This window comes from Podarcis cretensis (genome assembly GCF_951804945.1).
Source record: "Podarcis cretensis genome assembly, chromosome: 16".
Classification (NCBI taxonomy): domain Eukaryota; kingdom Metazoa; phylum Chordata; class Lepidosauria; order Squamata; family Lacertidae; genus Podarcis; species Podarcis cretensis.
In genome coordinates, this window is record NC_137186.1 from 13365753 (window position 1) to 13389618 (window position 23866).

Sequence of the window (23866 nt, forward strand, 5' to 3'; positions counted from 1 at the left end):
AAGGGGTGACTCATGCCCTTTTCCTGGATACTCCACTGTCACTCACCACCCCAGACATGCACCATTCTGTGGTCACTGAGCACACTCATCTAGCTGAGGATATTTTTCAATTTTTGGTCCCTTTACAAACCTGCATTTTCCAAGCCTGCCTTCCCTTCGTGTATGGACAGTACTTTTTTTCTAAAAAAATGTTTCGGGGTACTCTCATTTTGACTCAAGAAAACCACCATTTTATAGTTCAAATCAGGAAAAATAAAGACAGTAAATGGACAAAAGTACAAAGATTCACAACATGTTTAGGTGTATGCGTACCCCTGCATACCCCCAGAAAAAAAGCACTGTGTGTGGATGGTATTGTTTTGGTCAAGTTTGGAGAATGAGCTTGCAATAAAACATCCTATGGACTTTACACCGAGTACACACAGACCTAACTGCTATTAGTATAGTCAAGATGGGGAGCCCGTGGTCTGCCATTGTTAGCCTTCCCACTCCAATTAGTCCCAGCCAGCGTGGACAATCGCCAGGAATGTTTGTTTGCTCCCACAAAAGGCAGTGATGGCCACCAACTTGGGGGGTGTTTAAAACAAGGGTTAGACAAAATCACGGGACGCGTGATTTTGGGATGCGGGTGGCGCTGTGGGTAAAACCTCAGCGCCTAGGGCTTGCCGATCACATGGTCGGCGGTTCGAATCCCCGCGGCGGGGTAAGCTCCTGCCTTCCGGTCCCATCTCCTGCCCACCTAGCAGGAAGTTCGAAAGCACCCCTAAGTGCAAGTAGATAAATAGGTACCGCTTAATAGCGGGAAGGTAAACGGCGTTTCCGTGTACTGCGCTGGTGCCGGCTCGCCAGAGCAGCTTCGTCACGCTGGCCACGTGACCCGGAAGTGTCTCCGGACAGCGCTGGCCCCCGGCCTCTTAAGTGTGATGGGCGCACAACCCTAGAGTCGGACACAACTGGCCCGTACGGGCAGGGGTACCTTTACCTTACCTAGACAAAATCACAGAGGGAAAAGTGACTGATGGCTACTAGCCACGATGGCTATATTCTTCCTCTACTGCTGGAGGCAGCATGCCTCTGAATGCCAGTTGCTAGAAACTGCAAATGGGGAGAGCTGATGCCATACTCGGGTTCTGCTGGTGGGCTGCGCATTGGAACAACTGGCTGGCTATTGTGGGAACAGAACCCTAGACAAGATCAAATTAGTGATCTGGTTTGAAGAAGAATTAAGATGTCCACAGGAAGGTATCGAAGAAATCATGCTACCAGAGACCATCTATGCTTGGAAAAGCCAAAGGCCTTGTGCAGACATGACTGCAAAAGCCACCTTTGATTGCCTGCTACCAGTGAGAGTGCCAGCATGCACATGCTCAGACCAGAACCTTGACATGAACGGAGGCGACTCGGGAAGCCAAGGCCACTAACTTTGCTTTTTTATTGGATGTGCAGCAGACGACAAAAAAAATGCAGCCTCACAGCCAAAAGAAACCAGACAAATGAACAAGTGATGCGCTTTCTCCACGCCACAGCCATCGGCAAAGATAATTAAAAACTTGGGAGGGGGGAGCGGGGAGGGAAAGAAGAGAGCAGCTCACAAATGGGAATAACTGCTGAGTGGCAGAGCGATGGGGCCACAATGACTGAGAGGCCACGCCCTGTGCTGGCAGGGTGCTTGATGTGAGCACACACGCATGTATATGTGCGAGACTAACACACCGCTCAACTGTACAAGTCTCTGCCTCTGACAGAGGGGGTGGGAGCGCCCTTGGACTGCGTTGCCAGCATCCAGAAGTCCCAGCTGCCCTTTTCAACAGGGGAAGGAGGGAGGGCGCAGAGTCAAAATCATCACCGAATTGCGATCAAACCAACATCCATGAGCTTCTGGATTTTCTGAGCAATGACGGGATTCTTCAAGTGTCTGTGAGAAACGAAAAGAGGAGAGTTGTGTCAAGTCAGGACCTTTGTCCCTACCGTGAGGCCGAACCATGGGATGGGAGAAACTGGCAGGTGTTGCTGGACTTCAACTCCCATCAGCCCCAGCCAGCATGGCCAAATGTCAGGAGCGACGGGAGTTATAGTCCTGCCACACCTGGCTCCCTCTCCCTGGCATAGTGGGATCCTTTTATCAGCATCAAGGCAAGGTTTCACTGCAAGCAACTGACCAGAGGGTTTCAGAGGCCACAGGGCAGCAAGGTGTAACTGGGCACTGCACTGTCAAAGCCAACACACGCCTAGTCCAGTGTTTCACAAACTTGGGTCTCCAGCTGTTTTTGGACTACAATTCCCATCATCCCTGACCACTGGTCCTGCTAGCTAGGGATGATGGATGGGAGCTGTAGTCCCAAATCAACTGGAGTCCCAAGTTCAGGAAACCTTGATCTAGTCTTTATGGATGCGTTCTTCAAAGCTTACCTCCACATCATTTTTTATGCTGAAAAAGCCCCCCTCGGCTTATACTCAAGTGAGGGTCCTTTCGCGCTGCTCCTTCCTCCTCCTCCAACTTTGCCGCTGGGGGCGGCGGAAGACCAAGCAGCCCAGAAGCACCCAGGTTTGTGGTGTGGTAACCTGGCTTATACTTGAGTCAAAAGTTTTCCCAGTTTTTTGTGGTAAAATTAGGTGCCTCGGCTTATATTCAGGTTGGCTTATACTGGAGTATATACGGGTATAACATTTATATCTCAACTCCACCCCCCGCAATGCCAAAGGACCTCAAAGTGGTGTACATAGATTTCCCCTCCCCATTTTATCCCCAGTGTCTCCCTGTGAGTTAGATTGAGAGACAGTGACTGGCCCTGAGTGACACAGCAAGCTTCATGGATACACAGGGATTTGAAGCCAGGTTTTAATCTGACACATTAGCCCAGGGTTGGTTAACTTGTTGCCCTGCAGATACTGCTGAACTACAAAAGTCCCATGAGCATCTGGCCAGCATGGCCAATGGCTGGGGATGATGGGAGCTTTTGTTCAGAAGCATCTGGAGGGTCAAAGGTCAGCCACCCCAGCAAGACACTGTCTTGCACATCTCTCTCTCTCAACCTCTCATGTCTCTCATAGCACCACACTCCAAATTTCAGAAACCTTTAACATTTCTGAACGTTTAAGAAGTTCTCAGCTGAATCCAGAACAGAAGCATGCAAAATCAGAATAAATGCAAAACAATTGGCCTACATGCTGATCTGTGCTTATTGCTAAACTGCTAAGTGCTCTGTGTCTTTAGTGGCCTTCAACGTCAAACATTCCACTTATAAACTAGAACTTCACTGCCTGTGAAGACAACATGAGGTGGACCAGCACATCATCTGAGCCACCACACAGGCTGTGTTAAGAGCCATCACACTACCGTCCACACTGGTGCTTTCTCCCTGCCCTCACTTACTCGCTTAGGGCTTGTGGGTCTTTCTGCATCTGTTCAAGGATCAGCCTCATGGCAGGGTCACTCATGATCTGCTGCACCTCTGGGTCGGCCATGGCACGGCGCTTCACGTCCTCAGGGTTGTCATTGCGGTTGTACTGGGACATGAGGCATCGCTGGTAGCCCTCTGTAGCTTCCTGTAGGAAATAGGTAGGACCATGAGGGCACGCCAAGATGGGTGTTTCCCCGCCCTCCTCCCTTGAATATTTTCACCACACCAGCAAAATTCTTATTTCTCTGCATTGGTTTTGACCACAAGGCTTCAAGGCCAGATGGAGGGCCTTGAAAATTGTAAAGACAGATTCTGCGTAAGAATTGCAACAACCTTCCTGGTGCCCCCTAGAGGCTGCTGGACCACAACTCCCTTTATCCCTTTACCACTGGGACCACGCTGGCTGGGGATGATGGGAGTTCAACACCAGCTGAAGGGCACCAGGTTGTGGGAGGCAGAAATAGAATCCCCTCTATCCCCAAATTATACCTGAACATCTCTGAATCACCCAATGAGATTGATGGACAGTAGATTTAGGATACAAGAAAATACTTCATAGAATGCATTATTAATTTGTACGATTCACTGCCACCTGATGCAGTGATAGCCCTTGTCTTAAAATAGGATTTTTAAAAATCAGGGAGGCCAATTAACAGCTATTAGTCACGATGGCTAAATGGAAACTTCATGTTCTGAGACACTGTATCTCTGAATACTACTTTGGGGGGGGGGGCAGGGAGAAACAGTGTGTGCCCTGCTTGTGGATCTCCCAGAACATCTGGTTGGCCCCTGTAGGAAACAAGAAGCTGGACCACATGAATCTTTGCTGTGTTCTAGAAGGCCTGTTACGTTCTTAGCAAAAAAAGATGGACAGACGAAGTGTGTACAGGTAGGAGAAGAAGAGGAGTTTGGATTTGTTATCCTGCCTTTCACTCCCTTTAAGGAGTCTCAAAGCGGCTAACATTCTCCTTTCCCTTCCTCCCCCACAACAAACCCTCTGTGAGGTGAGTGGGGCTGAGAGACTTCAAAGAAGTGTGACTGGCCCAAGGTCACCCAGCAGCTGCATGTGGAGGAGCGGAGATGCGAACCCGGTTCCCCAGATTACGAGACTACCGCTCTTAACCACTACACCACACTGGCTCTCAGAGGAAAGAAATAAGCCAATTCGCTGAAAGTTCAGGAACACCCCATTCCCAAGAGAACTGATACCACACACCCCCTTGAAGGCTGGACTTCACTGGAAAGTCCCTTCCATCATGACCATGACGAGGCTCAGTTTTAATTCCTCCCCACTTGCTATTACCTGCGTTTAAGGGAAGCTCTTTCCCATTTCTCTGCCACAGCTGTATATCCAGCAAGTGCTCACCTTGCAGTTGGAGTCCAGCTCAAGGGCTTTCTGGTATACATCCATGGCTTTGGTATAATCTTTCATTGCTTCCAGTGCTGCTGCCTTGCGTGTGTAGCCTTTGACTGCAAGCCAAGAGCAAAAGCCATCAAACTTTTGAACTTATTTGCATCTTTTACCCTATTCCTTCATATATCTCAGTTTGAGTCACCCCACCCCCTTTGTTGATTCAAGCACCTTGTCCCAATTAAGTGCTCTTTAAGGTAACTGGCTGAAAGCTTGCCCCTCTCAGCCCAGATAATGCCTGGTGTTATCTTGAAACAAGGTGCACCCCCCATCACAGTGGGATTTTACAGATAACTGGCTGCTAAACCTAAACCCACTCTCCAACCATCCCTTAAGCTGCATAACCCCAAGCCCTTGCCTGACGACCTGTTCTTGCCTTTAACCTTCCCAAATCACTTCCTTCCAATTGACTTATTAATGTACTTACTGAATGTGGGTTCCAGGCAGATACATTCTTCACAGTCCTGTGGAAGGAAGAGAAGCTGCTTTAAAAATTGATTTTTTAGGAACGAGCGCAAGGCTCATCTGTTCCTTCTCCGGCCATTCCCAGTCAGAAAAGCCTTCCCTCCATTTGCACCCCTGGATGCTTATGCCTCTGCTATCAGACTGCCAAGTTTGGGAATGGGAAGGTGGGCAGATGGGATGGAGGTAAGAACAATCCATCTCTACCACTCCTAACCATGGAACCACACTGGGGGCCTAATTAGTCTGCCTAAGTGTGGGATTACCTTCAATTCCAGCAGGCTAGTGGTACCAAAGAATCAGAGATCACCTTCAGAACACCTCCCTGGAGAGGACTATAAAGCTACCAGTTCAGGATTATCCTGAACTACTTATGGGTGTTTGTGGGTAGATTACAGGCACAATGTTAGCTAGGCCTTCTGCCAAGACACCTGAGCTTATTTCAAGCAGTTGCTTGCAAAGCAGGGATAGGGAACCTGCGGCCTTCCACGAATTGCTGGATTCAAACTCCTATAAGTCACAGGGAGAATGCTCAGGGATGATGGGAGTTCTAGTCCATGACCATCTGGGGGACTAGTGATTCCCTAACCCTGCTCCTAAGCCTAGTTCACATAAGTGGCAGATGAGGTGGCAAATTTGGGTCTGAACTTCAGATTGCAAAGGTCCTTCTTATAAAATAGCTCCCTGCAAAGAGAAAAGAAGCTGGACACCAACAAGGTGGTTTCTTCCATGGCCAGATGACCTCAGCAGCTGGAGTGTCTCTTGCCAGTTTCAGCTGGTCCACCAGCTATGGCTATTGCTGAATAGGAATAGCCTTATCATTGGTGACCTGCCCCCCTGTCAAAAGTTGGCCTGTGGCGGGTAAGAATCTGGCTCACCAACTGAATTCAATCCCCCAGTTCTGGTGAAGACAATACTAAGCTTGATGGGCCAATGGTTTGGCTCCATACCAAGGCAGCCTCCTATGCCTACACCTAAAGTTTCTCTTAACTTCTGCATTGAATTGTCTGCCACAGAGCTCCCAGCCTTGTAGAGGATTTGGGGTCACATTTAAAGGGGCACATGTGCTGTGCACAGGGAGTGTGTTGTCAGACACAACCAACACTTCCCTATATTTGGCAGAGGAAGGAAAATACAGGCAGAAAAGCCCTTTCCAAGAAGTGTGCCCACCAAAACTGGCCTAGGATCCAGACCTTTACTGCTAACTGGAACTCCAGCAATTTGGTGTAACAGGCAGCTCTGTTGCTGTACAGTTTGGCATCGTTGGGGTTGCGTTTGATGGCTTCTGTGTAGTGTTTCATTGCTTGTGGATAGTCCCCTGCGAGGGAAGGAGAGTCATTAGCTCATATAGAGGTTTTTTGAAGGATCCAAATTCTCCACACGTTATTTCAATAATCCTTACGAAGGACTGATTAGGCACAGCTAAGTGTGAACTCCATGCTGAGAGGCAGTTGACATTCCCTTCGTATCCAACGTTTAGGCAGTGTGTGCAATTTCATGCCTAGCCAAAGAATAGCACCACCCACAGAAAAGAGGGAGCTATTGGCAGGCTTGGCAGAACCAACAAGTTTGCAGAAGAACAAAAACATTCTAAATGTTTGTACTGATAATAATGTTAACTATAACCTAAAGAAGGGAAATCCCCAAAGGCAGCCTAATAAAGACTGGCCATACCATGGAATTCTGAATGGCTGGGGAACCAAAATGGAAAGGCAGGTGGGGCAAGGAATGGAATAGAGGTCCTGATTGATTGCTCCTGTTCACTTCTCTAGCTAGGAAGGGATGCTGCTTTCCAGCTGTGCTTCCTGGAGGCAATGGGTTAGCTACTGTGGGGAAGCAGGATGCAGGACTAGATGCAGCAAGGCTTTTCTTGTGTCAATAACCATGTTACGGTAGGCTAGCACTATCAGCCCCTTATTGTAGATTGGAGAGGGGGCAGTGTTGGGAGAAAGGAGGCTTATCTAAGCCCACCTTGCGAGTTTATGGCCAGATGTGACTTGGGGATCTTGCAAAGTCTGCACACTCTTTACCAAAACATCAACAACTAAGGGAGATCTGGTTCATCAAATAAGAATTTTATACCATTCTAACTGGGATGGTTTTACTTGCTTTTATAGCTGTTTTTATTGATTGTTATACCTGTACATTATATGAAATAAATTTTATAAAGTGACGGGCAAACTACATTAGTTACATGGCTATGCTCCCAGTTCAACACATGCCCTTCAGAAACTCGTCACTATGGACAGGATAGTTAGGCATCTAGGCCTATTTCTTCTGCAAATATCGATCACTCAGCTACTCTTGCCAGTACTTCCAAGACAGTCTCTGCAATTAACAAGGAGCCCCCTGCTCTTTGCAGTGGCTACTTCTCAGCACAGTGAACAACAATGGACTCGCAAGCACAATCCCTTACCTTTCTGGAAACACTCATTGCCTTTGTTTTTCTCTTCCAGGGCAAGATCAGGATTTATATAGGCGACTCTTTCTTGCTCTTTCAAGATTTTCTCAGCCTGAAACAGAAAGTGAGCTTGAACAGTCCTGTCAGATCTGAGGTGGCAGATTTATGGAGCAGCTAAGCCTTATTGCATGGATTCAAGGTGTCAGTTCTATTAGAAAATTTGGAGAGAGGGTCCCTATCCTTTCCCTGCAACCCTAACCTAAGAAGACTGACAGCCAACCTTTCAACTGTAAGCAACAGCACACCATATTATCATGCCAGCTTACACACCACCTAACTAAATGAAACAACTTTTGACTAAGTCAGAAGACTGCATATAAAGAGGGCAGGGGCAAATGAGTCTCCTGAGAGTTCAGTAATTCAGTAACATCAATCCTGTTATGGCCATAGTTCAGGGGATGTGCAGAAGAGCCTCCTCATCAAATCTCAAAGAAGTAAAGGAGAACGTGTTCTTAAGTAACTGGCACCAAAGCCACATAGGGCTTTAAAATGGTCACAATCACCCTGGATGTGAATGAATAGCCAGTGTTAACACTCAGGGTCATAGCCAACTATGTTATATTCAAAGTAGAACCACTGAAATTAATAGGTCAGTCAGGGTAGACCAAGGGTTCCCAAATGCTGGTCTGTGGACCACCAGTGGCCCACAAGCTCCAGTCAGATAGTCCACAGCATGTCTATGGGTTCGATTTTGAAGATGGGAGGCAGCACATTCACTGCATTAAGTACAGTATTTATATTGAGTATTGTAAAATTTTTTGCTACTTTTTATTATTATGTTGTATTTTATTGTATTACGATTTTAATTCTATGAAATTCAAACTGCAATACTGTAAAATACTGCAAAAAAAACTATACAAAGACAATCAAACAGCATTTAGCACAGCACATTACAACAGGCAAAGAAAGCATTGCACAGCCCACCAAAGCTATTAGCAGTTTTCAAATGGATAGTGGGATAAAAAGTTTGGGAATCACTGGCGTTGACAATACTGAACTAGATGGACCAAGCCACCTGATTTTAGCATAAGGAAGCACCAGCAGAGACTACGGAGAGGGGTCGCAGTTTGGTTGTAGAAGACATACTGTGTGTGTTGCAGGTCCTAGGTTCAATCCCTGGCATCTCCATTTAAAAGGACCAGCTAGGAGGTGACACGACAGATATGTGCCTGGCGAGCCACTGTCACAGTAAACACTGAGCCAGCTGAACAAATAGTCATAACCGATAGAAGGCAACTTCCTAAACGTCAAACGTGGTGCCACAGCATCTTCAGTCAAAAAGGAGCAGATAGCAGGAGATGGGAGAGACCCCTCTCTGTGCTCAAGACACTGGGGAGAGCTGCTGCCAATCAGAGTAGACAATTTCTGAACAAGACAGACCAATGCATGGCTGGGAAAAACGGGAGGGCCAGAACTGCATGGGGGAGCCAGAGTTTGCAGGTTCGGCTGGAGTATCTAGGGGGTGAGGAGGGTGGATGCTGCTGGACTCCCAACTCTCATCAACCCCAGCCAGCAGGGGTTGGTCAGGGGTAATGGGATTTGTAGGCCAGCCACATCAGGAGTGGGAGAGGTTTCCCAACTCTGAGCTATAGCAAAGCTCTTGCAAACAAACACTTGCCTGTTGACACTTTTTCAGTACATCCGGAGTCCGGTGTTCAGCCAGAGACTTGTTGTAAAACTGAATGGCTTCCTTGTACTTTTCCTCCTTGAAGTAGGAATTGCCAATCCGGGCATAAGCTCTATGTTCAAGAGAACAAGCCATGGAATGAGCTGCTGGAAAGCATCCAATAGGTGAAGAACCCTGACCCATGATTCCCAGGAGGCTTTGTTGCAGGGGAAGGGCAGGGGCATGCAGGACAAAGACAAATCCCATGCTAAGGGATGCTAGGAGAAATAATCTTTATATACATCTATGCTGCGAGCACATTTGGAATACTGTGTACAGTTCTTGCTACTGCTTCTTAAGAAGGATACTGTAAACACAAAAAGAAAAGAGAAAGGAAGAAAAGAAAAGAAAAGAGAAAAGAAAGAAAGCAACCAAAATGGATCAGAGGGATGGATCAGGTGTATAAAATTCTGCACTATGTGGAAGAAGTAGATAGAAAGTGTTCTCCCTCTCATAATACTAAAGACCCAGGGTGGATTATCCAGTGAAAGTTATTGGAAGGAGATTCAGCATAGGCAAAAAGAAGTACGTCTTAGAATCATAGAATTTCAGAGCAATGTAGAACTCTTTTGCTTAACATGGGGCTCAAACCCATGACCCTGATATTAAGAGTCTCATGCTCTACCAACTGAGCTATCCCTCATCATGTCTTCACATACGTTAAATGATGGAGTTTGGCTATGACAAGATGTGGTGAGCGCTGCCAACTTGGATGCCTTTGAAAGGGGATGAGACAAATTCAAGGAAGGAATTAAGCTATCAAGGGCTACCAGTGGCTGAGAGGGCTATTGCACTCAGCTCTGCTTGGGGGCCTTCTGGTTGGCCATTGTGGAAAACAGGCTCCTGCTGGGTCAGGCCAAACGTCTATCTAGTCCAGCCATCTTCTTACAATTATGTTAGGCAGGCTAGGCAGGGTAGTGATTTTATAGCCCAGCAGAATCTAGGTCACACAGCACCATGCAATAGAGTACATTTCAAGCCGTCATGACTCAAGTTTCCATTCAGCTCATGCATAAAGCTTTATTCAGTCAGCAGTCAGGTCTCATTAGTTCTGTGGTGGGAGACCTGTTGCCCTCCAGATACTCTTAGACCACAATTGCCATCATCCCTAACCTGTGGTCACACCGGCTGGGGCTGAAACAAGTCGGAGTCCAACAACTTCTAGAGGGTCACAGGTTCTCCACATCTCTCACCCCTGCATTAGCTCAACGTCTTAAATTAAGCAACCATGTTTTTAAAAAATCAAATGCTCTACCACATGGCTCAGTGGTGGGTGGAGCCAGAAGGGAAAGTGGGCAGAGCAAAAAATGTGAATGCCACTCACTTGGCAATCTGCCGGTAATCCTCCCGGTTCTCGCGTCCCACTTCAATGGCCTGCTCACACAGTTCCCGGCACTTGTTGTAGTCCCCCTTCTCAAAATACACCGCTACAGGAAAAGGAAGGGGAAAGACACAGTCGTGAACCCCTGATTTCCCAAGACTGGGTGAGCTACAAACGAAGACCTCTGGCTGGGAAATCCATAGCTTCCGTCTAGTTTTATTTATTATGAAAATAAAATTTATGCGGCGTTTGGCCTGCTTTCAAGCTATCAGTTCAGGCCTCTGGCAAGAGCAAGCCATCTCTTCAACATTTCGCTCCTAATCTTTGTCAGAGCAAGTTGCTCATTCCGAGCTATCCATGGTCCCACAACCTTCAACCAGCCTTAACTCAAGCCTCACTGCTTTCTCTGTTAGTACCCAGGAATGGACCAGTGCACGACAATGACCAAACATATGGGGGGACACAGGGTTCCCACCCCTGGTTTAAAGGAACCTTACTGACCTGGTTCAACTCCAGCCCACGCTAAGCTTTGTTTTTTGCCATTTTAAACCTACCATGAGGCTGTTCATGCACCTCAGCTCTGCCTGGGATGGGAAGAATGATGCCCCACAATCTCACCTGCTTGGTTAGTGATGTATGTCATATTGGTTGGATCCAGTTCCTTTGCCTTGTCATAATGCTTCAGGGCTACCTCAAAATCTTTCTTCTTATAAGCCTCATTCCCCAGTTCTTTTTCCTTAAGAGCCTGAAAGGCAACAGACACTCAACTTAATAACTGGTATTGCAGAACGGCAAGACATAATTCAGCCAAAAAAATCTCCACCTTGCCAGAGACAGCATTTCTTACGTGTAAGTGTAAGTGGATGGCCATTTGAACCTGCCCAGTGTTTGAGATCAGTTGAGACCCTGAAAAACCGCACCCCTCACCCCAACTTCAGGTGTTAGGTGTGCAGCTACCAGAGAGCTTTATGGTTCTGGCATCCCAGCTGTGGAATACCCCCCATAACAGATCTGCTTGTTACAGACATCAATATATTTTGTGGGCCTGGTGAAAGCTGCAGCATTCCTTTAATGAGGATATTTTGATACTGCCACATTTTTCTGATAATGGATTTCTGATGTATTTTAGTACCATTATTTATCAATTACATTCCCATTCCATCCAGTGGCTGACATTCTGGGCAGTTCACCAAAACAGCATAGGGTTCTTTTGAACCAAGTTATACTCAGAGTAGGCCCACTGAAGTTCATGGACCTAAATTTGCCATGTTGATTAATTTCACTGGGTCACGTTAGACCTAATCTGTAAGATATAAGAGTAAAGGTAAAAAAAAGGTAAAGGACGCCTGGACAGTTAAGTCCAGTCAAACTATAGGGTTGCTGTGCTCATCTCACTTTCAGGCCAAGGGAACCGGCATTTGTCCACAGCCAGCTTTCTGGGTCATTGGCCAGCATGACTAAAGTGCTTCTGGCGCAACGGAACACAGTGACGGAAACCAGAGCGTATAGAAACGCCGTTTACCTTCCCACTGCAGCAGTACCTATTTATCTATTTTCACTGGAGTGCTTTCAAACTGCTAGGCTGGCAGGAGCTGGGACAGAGCAACAGGAGCTCACCCTGTTGTGGTGATCGGCAAGCCCAAGAGGCTCAGTGGTTTAGACCGCAGCACCACCCACTCCCTTAAGTAGGAGTTTTTGATTACTGTGTATTAATTTTGATTTTATGTACCCTTGGTATTTTGTATGGTATGTTTAATAAGACCTGTGATAAGATGACAGCTATAAAAAAGCTTTTAAGAAAAGGTAGCCAGTCAATATATCTTCTGAATAAGGTACATAGTGCTGAGACTGAGCACTCTACTGTTGCAGCCAAGTCTCCTGGGCCAGCCAGTACCTGCTTCTTATTCTCCGGCAGATCTTCCTCCATGGGTTCTGGCTTGGGCTCCTTCTTGGGGGGTGGCGGAGGGGGTGGAGACATCGCTTCGTCCTCATCATCTGCACTGGCCAAGTCAACTCCAAGTAGCACCCCAAGGGTTGTCATCACCCGCGGGTCCTTTAGTTTCCTGTCACGAAGGCAGGCCACAAAATGGGTCATGAAGAAATGCAGCTTGGTGGATTAAGTGCTTGAGACCCGAGGTTGCAACCAATGTTGGTCTGGCTCAGAACAGACCCACTGAAATCAATGACTGATGCAGGTCCATTCATTTTAATTAGATTACTCTGAATAAGATATAGGTGGATGTAGCCCCCAGGATCTAGTTCTGCGCAAGTCAGTGTCAGACTCCATTTTCTAACTGTAAGACTATTGAATACTCCAGCAGCTTTGAGGGGCAGCTATGTTACTGTGATTTTTCTGAAATGGACCAAGTCCATCAATTTTATGAAAGACTGTCTTAAAAGACACCCTGTTTAAGGCTCTTTGAGGTTTTTGCTACAAACTTCCTATGAAACTGAAGATCCTTGTGCTGAACACCACCCACATTAACTCAATTTCCAATACTATGCATGAAGCAGGTTTTTTTCCTAGTTGCTGCCGGACTTCAAGCACATTAAAAAAGTATGAACCCTTAAGTTAGAAATTTAGAGGTGCTGCTGGATCTAGCTCTCTCATTCGAACTACTACACCATCCATCCTGGAATTCATTTTAATGGTGTTCCCTTCAAGCGGTACAGCTGCCATGACAACCTCAAACTGCCCTTCTGTCAAGTTCACAAAATTATTAACTGTGATAGTTAAATTATATCCACACATACAAAAGCAATGTTATCTGTGAATGCCAAAATACTGGTGATGAGAAGCAGGATAAGACAATCACCACCAAGCTCCACTTATGAGCTCCCAGGAACATTTAGCAAGCTGTGAGATAGAATTCTGGGCCCGATGAGTCTTGGGCATGACTCGGAAAGACAATCCTACAGCATACAATTCCCAACTCCCACTCCAGGCACTTACGCCCCCAGGTCTGAAGGCTTGTTGCGGAGCTGCTCGATCAGTTCTCTGTAGCTCGGATCACTGAGCAAGCCTCTTGTGCGGGGATCACTCTCCAGCTTCTGATAAAGGTTGGGCAAGTTGAAAGGGTTCATGAGATTCCTTTCTGAAGGATGACCAGGGCAGGGAAGAGAAGAAAGGCAATATCAGATTTGAGTGACACACAGCAGCATTCTTGACAACAGGGCCTTCCCTGCCCTCCACCATCTGTAAGCTCTGGGAAAACCCAGGGGGAAGATTACGTCATGGAAGGTGTGAGGTTCCTGCTGCCACATGCCCACATTATTCACATCTTTCAACAGCTAGACTGTGTGGAAACAGCAGCGCTGCTCAATACCTGTGGTCCCCAAGCTAAGGAAACACAGAAAGCCCAGTCCTACAGTTCTGACTCACACTAATGCGACTGAAGCCCAGCTATCTGCAAGATCTAAATTCCTTCTGGAATAGGTGCCTGCACCCACCGCAGGTCTTGGAGATAGCCTGTAGCTATCTTATCCATGCAATCTAGGGAAGTCTTTGCCAACCTGGTGTCCTCCATGACAGTGTTGGCTAGGGCTGATGGAAGCTGTAGTCCAAAACATCTGGAGGGCACCAGGTTAAAGAAGGCTTTGATAAGGAAACAGAAGCACTCCCTCTTTCCTTCATCTTGAGTGAGTTCAGCTGGTGGAGCAAATGCACCAGGTGTTCTCACAGCATCAGGCACTGAAGACCTGTAGTTTCATGATTTTCTGTCAAGTAAAAGGGTATTGGGGTGTTTGGTTGTGCTACAGATGCACCATGATGTTTCTTCTCTGCGCTCCTCCTAGCAGTCATTCCTCCTCTGGTCACTGCTATGGATGCCCTACCTGTCGGTCTCCAGAAATTCTGTGTCACTCAAGAGCTCTCTCCCTTTCTGTGGTTCCCAGAAACTGGTATTCAGAAATGTTACTGTCTCCAACTGTGCAGGCAGAACCCAGCCATCATGGCTAGAAGCCTTGGATAGCCCTCTCTGCCATGAATTTGTCCAATTCACTTTTAAACCCACCATCACTGCCTCCTATGATAATGCGTTCCATAGTTTAACTACACACAACATAGTACTTTCTATTATCTGTCCTGAATCTTCCAACATTCAGCTTCAAGGGATTTCCACAAATTCTAGTTCTGAGGGAGAAAAACTTTTCTCTAGCCAATTTCTCCATGCCATGCATAATTTGATAAACTTCTATCATGCCGCCTCTTGTCTTTAAACTAGGAAGTCCCAACACTACAACTTTTCTTCATGGAGGAGTTGCTCCATCCCCTTATTTGGGGATGTCCTTTTGTAACTCTACATTATCCTTTTTGAGGCGAAGCCACCAGAATGGTACACAGTAGTTATGCTCTTATGCTGAGCATTTGAAAAGCTACATTTTAAATTCTATTTTAACCTGTATTTTAATTAACTGGTATTTTTTGTTTTTGTTCCCCCCACCCCAATTATGTTTTATTGTAATTTTATTGGTGTTAGCCGCCCTGAGCCCGGTTCTGGCTGGGGAGGGCGGGGTATAAATAATTTATCATTATTATTTATTAAATCAAATCATTTTAAGATCCAACAGTCTTCAAAGCTCAGCTGTGTCGCTTAAGCTCTCCCAACGCAGATCTGTTTCCAGACAGATGTCAAGTGGGGCTCTCACAACTGACAAGCAACCACCAAGAAAACCTTCATGACTTCACTGGAAAAGCATGTGCCATCACGACATGGCCCTCTTATCAACAGTCAAATCCAGCTATATGTGTATTTGATTTCTCTTCAATTTTATTATTGAAATCTGCATCACAACCCCTGTAACAAAGCCATTTCCCTTTGTGGTACAGGGTAGAGGCAGAGAAGGTTACTGAAATCAGTTGTCCAGTAGTTATGAAGCTTCATCAGCATGGATCCCCTTACGCCAGCTTTCCCCAATCTGCTGCCCTCTAGATGTCAGGGGACTCCAACTCCCATCAGCCTCAGCCAGCATGGCCAGTGAGAGCTGCAGTCCAATAAAACCTGGAGGGCAGCAAGGATGGGGAACACTGCCTTTCCTAGGCCAATTTATCCAATTCTTTGTCATGGGATAATTTCTCAAACTTCCATGACACGTTAGCCACAGAACTAGTTCATGTAGGCAAGTCTTAAGAGATAAGGAAGGAAGCAGATCTGGGTGTGACTTCCATCACCTGCATGCCTGGACTCCATGTTTTGCAGCCCTTCCTTCAACTGTGCGTTGCCTGGCTCATGTTTCAGCCCTTCTGCATAGGTCTTCTTGGCCTCTTCAAAGCGGTTCAGAAATTCCAAGGCAGCTGCCTTTCGGGAATAGCCCTGAGAAGAGAAGAGCAGCCAGGTCAGCAAATACGGTATGAGACAAGGCAGAGCAGCCAATATATCAGTTTTCCAAAACTGACATGAAGGACTATACAAAACTCTAATTCACCCATGCTTGAAGGCAGCTACTTGCCTAATTGACTATGCCAACTACCAGTTGTTGTAAACCAATGCAACAGTTGTAAGGAAGAACCTTCTTTAGCCTGCAGACCTTGCATATGCAACAGTGGTGCATGACACACTTTGGGCCAAGTATCTGCAGTGTGGTGCAGTAGGTTAGACCTGGGTTCAAATCCCTACTCAGCCATGGAATTTACTGGGTGACATCAAGCCAGTTACTTATCTCTCAGTCTGACCTACCTCAGGATAGGGGTGGGGGAGAGCAATTTATGCTACCCCAAGTGCCTTAAAAGGATAAAAATGTAGTAGGAACTTCAATAATGAATTTTTTTTCTTTTGTTATTGTCTACACTGACCGATAGTGGCTCCCCCAAATTCCATTCAAATGAGAATCTTACCCAACCCTGCCTGAAGATGCTGAGGACTGGACCTATTACATGCAGAGGACATGCTTTACCACTGAGCTACACAGTGCTTCCCCAGCGCGCACACACAGCTGGAAGAAAATGCCACGCCTGAACTGCAGTGACTTCATTGCCAGGCATTTAATGCCCACTTCTCTCTTGTTCCTTGTGAAGTGAGGGGGGGCAAAGCCTTGGGGCTCTCATTCTGGAATCACAAGTCCATCAAACAGAATAATGGTATATGGCAAGGATGGGGAAACCTTCACCCTCCATACGTTGCTGAACTACAACTCCCATTGCCCTTGGCCTTGCTTGCTGGGGCTGATGGGAGTTGACAATTCAGTAACGTCTGAAGAGCCAAAAGGTTTCTCACACCTGGTGTATGGAATGGGCATTTCTCCACAGCTGTGTCATATCTCCTTGGCTAGAAGGGGGTTCCCCACCTTGCCCCACTCTGGCTTCAGTTCAATTGTCTTGCAAGCGTCTTCCAGGGCTTTCTGATATTCGCCTTTCTTGGCATAAGCAGCAGACCGATTGCTGTACAGCACATGATTGGCAGAATCCAATTTGATGGCCTCCGAGTAGTGCTTGATAGCTTCTGCTGTGTTGCCTGAGCTCAGGGCTTTGTTACCCTTCTCTTTCAATTCATTCACCTGGTGGGAATTAAAAAAAGAAGTCAAAAGCTTGCTGAGGATTCCATGCACTAGTAACCCAGAAAAAGAACCTATTGCTCCAGTGAACTACTTCTTACCAAACTCTGAGCATCCCAGATGAGTAAACACCTGATTCTAACTCCCACTATTGCTATAGCTTTGAATTGAGGCATTTTTGCTAAAAATTGGAGTTTGATGGTCAGCAAGCAAAAGGCCCTCCTCTCTTCAGCAGACTTTTTTCAGTTTTTTTTTTTTTTTGGGGGGGGGGGGAGAAAGTAAGTTTCTGGCCTCTGAAAGTTTATTGCACACCCATTTTCAGCTACTTACCCAAGGCAAAACACACAACTTATAGTAATAATACATGAATGCAATTTTTACATCTCTAGTTGCAATCCTAGCAAAAGCGCCAAAAGGTATGTCATCATTACTTATCCCCCTCTCAAACTTTCCAGCTCCTTGAGTGGGATACAGGGTTAGCAAAAGCACCTGACTTTGGAATGGCTTGCCTCTTGCACTCCCATGGTGTGATTTTGCCTTTTTACATTTGATTGATGCTTTATGGCATTTTTGTACAGTGGTACCTTGGGTTAAGAACTTAATTCGTTCTGGAGGTCCATTCTTAACCTGAAACTGTTTTTAACCTGAGACACCACTTTAGCTAATGGGGCCTCCCGCTGCCGCCGCACATTTTCTGTTCTCATCTTGAAGCAAAGTTCTTAACCTGAGGTACTGGGTTAGCGGAATCTGTAACCTGAAGTACCACTGTATTTTGTTTTAATATGCTGTTCACCACTTTGGCAGCCTTTTAACCAGAAAGCAGCATATAAAGAGTTGGGGGGGAATTGCAGATGGAGGGGCTGAGGGTGGCTTGTGAGTTAAGGGCAGATGCAAGATGTGAACGAATGAATTCGACATTTTGTAGCTCAGTCTCTTAACCTCTTAGCCACTAAGCAGGGACAGGGAGAAAATGGGTCATGATTAACTGGCCGAGTTTCCCATTCCCAACTGCTTAACAATAGCAACAAAAAATGACTATCCCACCTAAATTAGGTTGCTGAAATTAAGAAAGTACTGAACACAAATCCCAAGACTTGGAATATGTTCAGAGGCACCCTGCTCCTTAACTCTTACTCTATCTTTTGTACTTGACCAGGCATGGGAAAACCTGGCCCTCCAGCTGTTTTGAGACTACAATTCCCATCATCCCTGACCGCTGGTCCTGTTAGCTAGGGATGGTGTGAGTTGTAGTCGTAAAACATCTGGAGGGTTGAGTTTGCCTATGCCTGTACTTGACTTTCATTGGTAGATCTTAGGAATGCGCTTTTGTTTTGTTTTTTAAAAAAGACCTCCAAGTCTGCCTACCTCAGACTATAGCAACTGTAAGAAATAAACAGACTTCAGCTAATGAAATCTGTACAGTGTGGCAACAGTTGTTAAGTGGTTCAGGTTTAGGTTTCTTGTACTCTAAATATCTGCAATAAGACACCAATTCTTAACCATCACTGCCAGATAGAAGTCAGTTGTTGGGCATTCCATTTTACAAGGCTCCACAATCCACCTGCCAGGGCTTATGTTGCACAGGATTGCATTCAAATAGGCATCTCTATAGGGAATAATATGTTGCACTTCTTTGCAGTTTCATATGACACAGAAAGTGTTGAACCCTCTATTGCTTACAAGTGGGCGCACTTTTCTTCTTACGAGTGACAGATGTGAGACACTTCTTTCCCACCTGAAGGTGAGTAAGTTGGCCAAAGCTGCTGCAAGATATTCCCAGCGACTGTTTCCCTCTAGAAAGAAATGACGCAAGCCTGAGGGACAGGCTCCCAGGTATGAGTCACCGCCTCCACAGGTAGCCAAGGGAGTTGAAACTGCAGCATCCGCAGCCCAAATGAATTAGCAGCCCACCATCTGCTGATGCAAATAGAATGTTGTCCCTGCTGTGTCCAAGGCTGCTCCTAAGGGGGACAGGAAGCTGGAGGCAGTTCCCTCTGAATCACGGCTCTATTCAGATAGGGGTTGCTTGCTGAAATTACAGACAGCCAAGGGGAAAACAATCTCCACTTAGTTGCATTAATTTGGGACAAAACGTTCAGGCTACACATGTAAGGATTTTAGAGCCCTTTCAGTCTTAGAGGGAGACACAGCTGTACAATAAAACACAGCAAGATGTCACATGCAGAAAGGGCACAAATTGGCAGGCAAGGCATGGAGGTGGTAAACTTTCTCTAGAAGAAGAATATTACCCTACAGCCACACACCAAACATTTAGGAGGGCCAGTGGGGAGAGAAAGAAAGTTGAGGCCAGTATTGTGAAGTGATGCAGGTGGACTGCAGCCAGGTTGCCATGGTATAACCTTGGCAGATTCACCTAAACACTCAGCGCAACGGGCTCTGTTTTTCACTTGACGGTGTGGAATCACCACCTTGCTAAGCTTGAGGCCTGTTTTGTTGAAGATTACTTTCTTCCTACACCCATTTTCACATACAAAAGACACACTTAACAATTTGGAATGGGGAGGCAGCTCCTATGTCAGGAAGTGAGCTGGCACCATAGCTCAGTGGTATACCACATGCTTTGCAAGCAAAATGCTTTAGGTTTACAGTAGTTCCAATTTAAAAGGCTCTTTGCTAAGAAGACTGGGAAAGACCTTAGTGCAACAGTTGCTAGTCACAGGAACTGCCTTACGAAGAATCAGGTTGTTGGTCCATCTAACTCAGGACTGTCTACACTGTCTAGCAGTGCCTCTCCAGGGTCCCAGGTAAAAGCCATTCCCTACTGGGAGATGTGAGGGTCTGAACCTAGGAGCTTTTGGATACAAAGAACGGGTCTCTACTGTTGACCACGGCCATCACTCCCAAGTGTGACAGCAATTGCTACCTCAAAAGTTTCCTTCTAGTAGGTGCCGAACATGCTGCAACATGCAGGCTGAGATCGGCTCAGAAGGCTCCTTTGGAAAACAAACAGGCTTTTTAAAAGCTGCAATGCCCCACTGAGCCTTGCTCAGCCTACCTTTTTGCTTCATCTCACAAGGGTTATAAAGCTGCATCCGCACCTAAAGCACTTCACTCAGAAAACTGCCATCAACTTGCTCATGCTACCAAAACTATACAATTCTCCTAGAAATATAGGAAGCTGCCTTTACTGGATCAGAACATTGGTCCATCTAGCTCAGCACTGTCTACACAGACTGGAAGGTCTCCAGCTTTACACCATTCCAACTTCCAAGTCCTACCTAGAGATACCAGGAATTACAGCTGGGATCTTGTACCAACAGAGTAAGAGCTACATTAAGCTACAGTCCTTTGCCTAGTTCCAACGGTTCCACACATACTGTCACCATGTGGCCCTAAAGCTACTCTACAGATCTTCCTGCAAGATTATTCCTGCCGCAATCCAGGCCTTAGGAATCACAACCCCTAGTGGAGCTTGCATAAATATTAAAGATCATAAATATTAAAGATCAAATATTATGCATAAATATTAAAGATCAAATTTCCAAAATGAGGTAGAGCTTTTGGCATTTGTGCTATTTTCACTGCATGCTCCATAACAGGCTACCCTATCAACCAAAATCCATCAGGTTGCTACATCTTATTCAAGATGTCTGTCAGACACCGCTTCCCTCATGGGCTCCACCTCAAAGACTATGTCCCAGGAATGAGGAGGAAGGTGAGGATTTCAGCTTGGGAGGGGAATACTGTGGTGAGGAACAGTGCAGAGTAGGAAATGGGGATTACCTGAGAAGCAGTACTAGCTGCACTGGTGTGGAGCATAGCTTGAGGGGTAGGTTTTAGAAATAAACTTATGCACATAAATTACCTGTGGTGGTTCAAGAGTCCTCTCACAGTAGATCCTCACCATACATTTAAAGCACACCCAATGCACATTTAAAACTCACGACTTCCCCCAAAGAATCCTGGGAATTGTAGTTTGTTAGAGATGCTGCGAACTGTAGTTCTGTGAAGGGAAAAGCTACAGTTCCCGGAATTCTTTGGAGAAAGTCATTAAGTTTTGAACGTATGGTATGGCACCATCTTCAAACCATCACAGATTACTTATTAATGTAAGTTTTTTCCTACAAAACTGAGCTCGCAAACCATGCCGCAAGGAGCCTCGCCTCAAGCTCTAACTCTGTAGCCACCTTTTTAATGGTCTATCATTCTCATGACCTTTTTGATGATACAGTCCTTAATTCCCATCCTCCAATGACATTATTGGTTCAATGACCCCTGCAATCAAGGGCTATATACATTTTATGAAATTAATAAATCAAGCTTGTTGTGATCCCTCACAGAAATCTAGTTCCTCTGCCCCACACACTATTGAATCCACCAGCCCCACAAAGCCTGCCATTCAGCCCTCCAATTTATATGCCACAGCCCCTTCCACCTACACTCCTAGCCCTGTCATGATACCCCAGGACCCCTAATTCGGATGTAGCCCCATCACACTACAGTATGTATTTGCTGAAAACCCCTCCATGATGTCTGGCACAGAGCCCATAAACCTTCCCCACTTAAGACCTTACAAGCCTAGCCTCCCCCCCCCACCCCATCTCAGATCTTCACACGAGGCCTTACAGAGCCCTTTATTTCTTTATCCCTTCAGGACCGTCGCAGTTCAGCCACTCCCCCCCCCCCCCCGCCGAAGGCCCCTTATGAGGAGGTAGTCTTGTTCCCTTCAAGATCCCCTCATGACCTGACCCACGAAGGCTTCCCATAATGCTTTGCACAGGTATAGCCGCCCCCTCGTCGCAACCATCCCGTCAAAAACTACCCGAGACCCCCTTCCCATTCCTAACACCCCCCTCAGTCCTTCCCATGATCCTTTGCCCCGACCACCTTTTCAAAAAAAACCCCTTTCCCGTCAGACCCCCTTTTCCCCCAGAATGCCTTGCAAAAAATAATCTCAGCAGCACCTCACACCACATTTTCTCCCCCTCTTTCCCCTTCCCGAGACCCCCTCTAGGACCGCCACCTTCCCATGAGCCTTTGCGGTTGCTAAAAAGCTCCAGCCACTTCGCCCACCTTCTCCATGGCGCCGGCCAAGTCTCCCGCGCCACCGCTGCCGCTTCTAGTTAAGCCTTTCCTCCTTCCTGCGCCCGCCTTTCCTTTTTCCCACCAGCCTTCTGGAACCTGCTAGAACCCTCCAGTCCCCGCCCCTGCCTTCTTATTGGATCCCGCCTGGCGCGAGGCCGCGCCCGCTACCCCCCTCATAGGGCGAAGGGGGAAAGGCGGGGTCTCTCCCTGATAGAATATCCGTCCTCGGCACGCGCTATTGGCCCCAACGCTTGACAGGCCCGAGCGGGGCGGGGCTTGATAACGGCAATTGGTGTGCGTCGCTGTGTCATTTGCCAAGCGGCGGCCTCGTTCCTCTGGAACGTCCCGCCTTCGGGTTTCATTGATCAAAGCTGCGCTGCGCTCCTATTGGGTAGACTGTGAGTTGGAACGTCACCACAGACTGCGCCCATTGGCTGGAGCTTTGTTCGGATTTCTCCGCCTCCCCATCTTTCTTATTTCCAGATTTTTCCTCGTGGGACGTCCTTGAACGCTTAGAGAAAAGTGGCATACAGTAATGCCTCCCCCCCCAATGGTGAACGGAAGTCTCTCTCACTGTGTTTCTATAATTTCTATTATCATATCATACATGCAACGCAGCTATAAACAAAATTAAAAATGTTTGTCTTGAGTAGTATTTTTAATTACAAATTTAGTTTACAATTTTTTATTTGGGCACTTCCATTAAACAGAGACATCCACAGTTAACAATAAAATAAAGTACATTAAATAAATAAACAATGACTTTAGGCTTCCTATTAATCAGTCCCTTAAATAAGACATGGAGAGGAATGGCAGTGGTCATATAATAAACCTAAGTTGGGTTCATTTACTGCAGGGGTGGGAAGTCTGTTCTGGCCTGTAGGCCAGATCCTTCTCCCACTTAACCTTCCAGGGCCAAATTTGACAGGTAGGTGGGGTTGTGCACCTGGCAAGCACCTAGCATTGCTGGTCAGGACTTCAAAGCACCATGTGAGGCTTGCAAAGAGCCCCACATGGTGCTTTGAAGGGCTGCTGATCAACTTGCTCTCTGCAGGAATTGGCTGTATGATTGAGTTCCCGACAAGGAACTGTGTCATGCCACCACACCTGATGTCACATTTTGTCATATGTGGGGCAGGTGTATGTGGTATAGGAAAAGATTAGGGCCCTTGTCAAAGCAAATTTGGCCAGTGGGCTAGAGGTTCCCCAGCCCTGCTTTAATGTATGGAGTCTCAGTACATGGTGGGCTTTTTATGCTGATTAGATTTCTCAGCTGAAAGGAAAATTAAATGGGAAAATAATAGTGGATGGTAGTTCAATGACAGCATTGCATGGATGCTGTGAAAAACTTGCATGCATCAGCGGCACTGAAGTATACAAAAAACTCCCACATAGAGGTATGGATCTGGCAAGTAACTGGATGTGCGACTGCCTGGGAGTGACATGGACACAATTTGGGATTCCATGATGGAAGAAAAGTGGGACAGAAATATAAGAAAACAAATAAATCCCAAGGTTCTTCGGAAGCAGCTTGTGTGTGAAACTGGTAACCTATGCTAGTTATCTATGATTAAACTAAAGACAGGAAGACATGATAAAGAAGTCAGTG

At 46.4% G+C, this 23866-nt stretch overlaps 1 protein-coding gene across 1 annotated transcript; it reads right to left on the reverse strand.

Moving 5' to 3' along the window:
• Nucleotides 1-1408: 1408 nt before the first annotated feature.
• Nucleotides 1409-22397, reverse strand: STIP1 (stress induced phosphoprotein 1). Its single transcript, XM_079958152.1, has 14 exons — nucleotides 22246-22397; nucleotides 17005-17214; nucleotides 15893-16034; nucleotides 13676-13817; nucleotides 12617-12785; nucleotides 11341-11467; nucleotides 10726-10828; nucleotides 9354-9474; nucleotides 7691-7787; nucleotides 6468-6592; nucleotides 5240-5276; nucleotides 4768-4871; nucleotides 3374-3546; nucleotides 1409-1915 (listed from the first exon to the last, which is right to left on the reverse strand). The coding sequence occupies exons 1-14, from the start codon at nucleotides 22252-22254 to the stop codon at nucleotides 1843-1845; spliced, it is 1632 nt and encodes a 543-aa protein (XP_079814278.1). The 5' UTR covers nucleotides 22255-22397; the 3' UTR covers nucleotides 1409-1842.
• Nucleotides 22398-23866: the final 1469 nt, after the last annotated feature.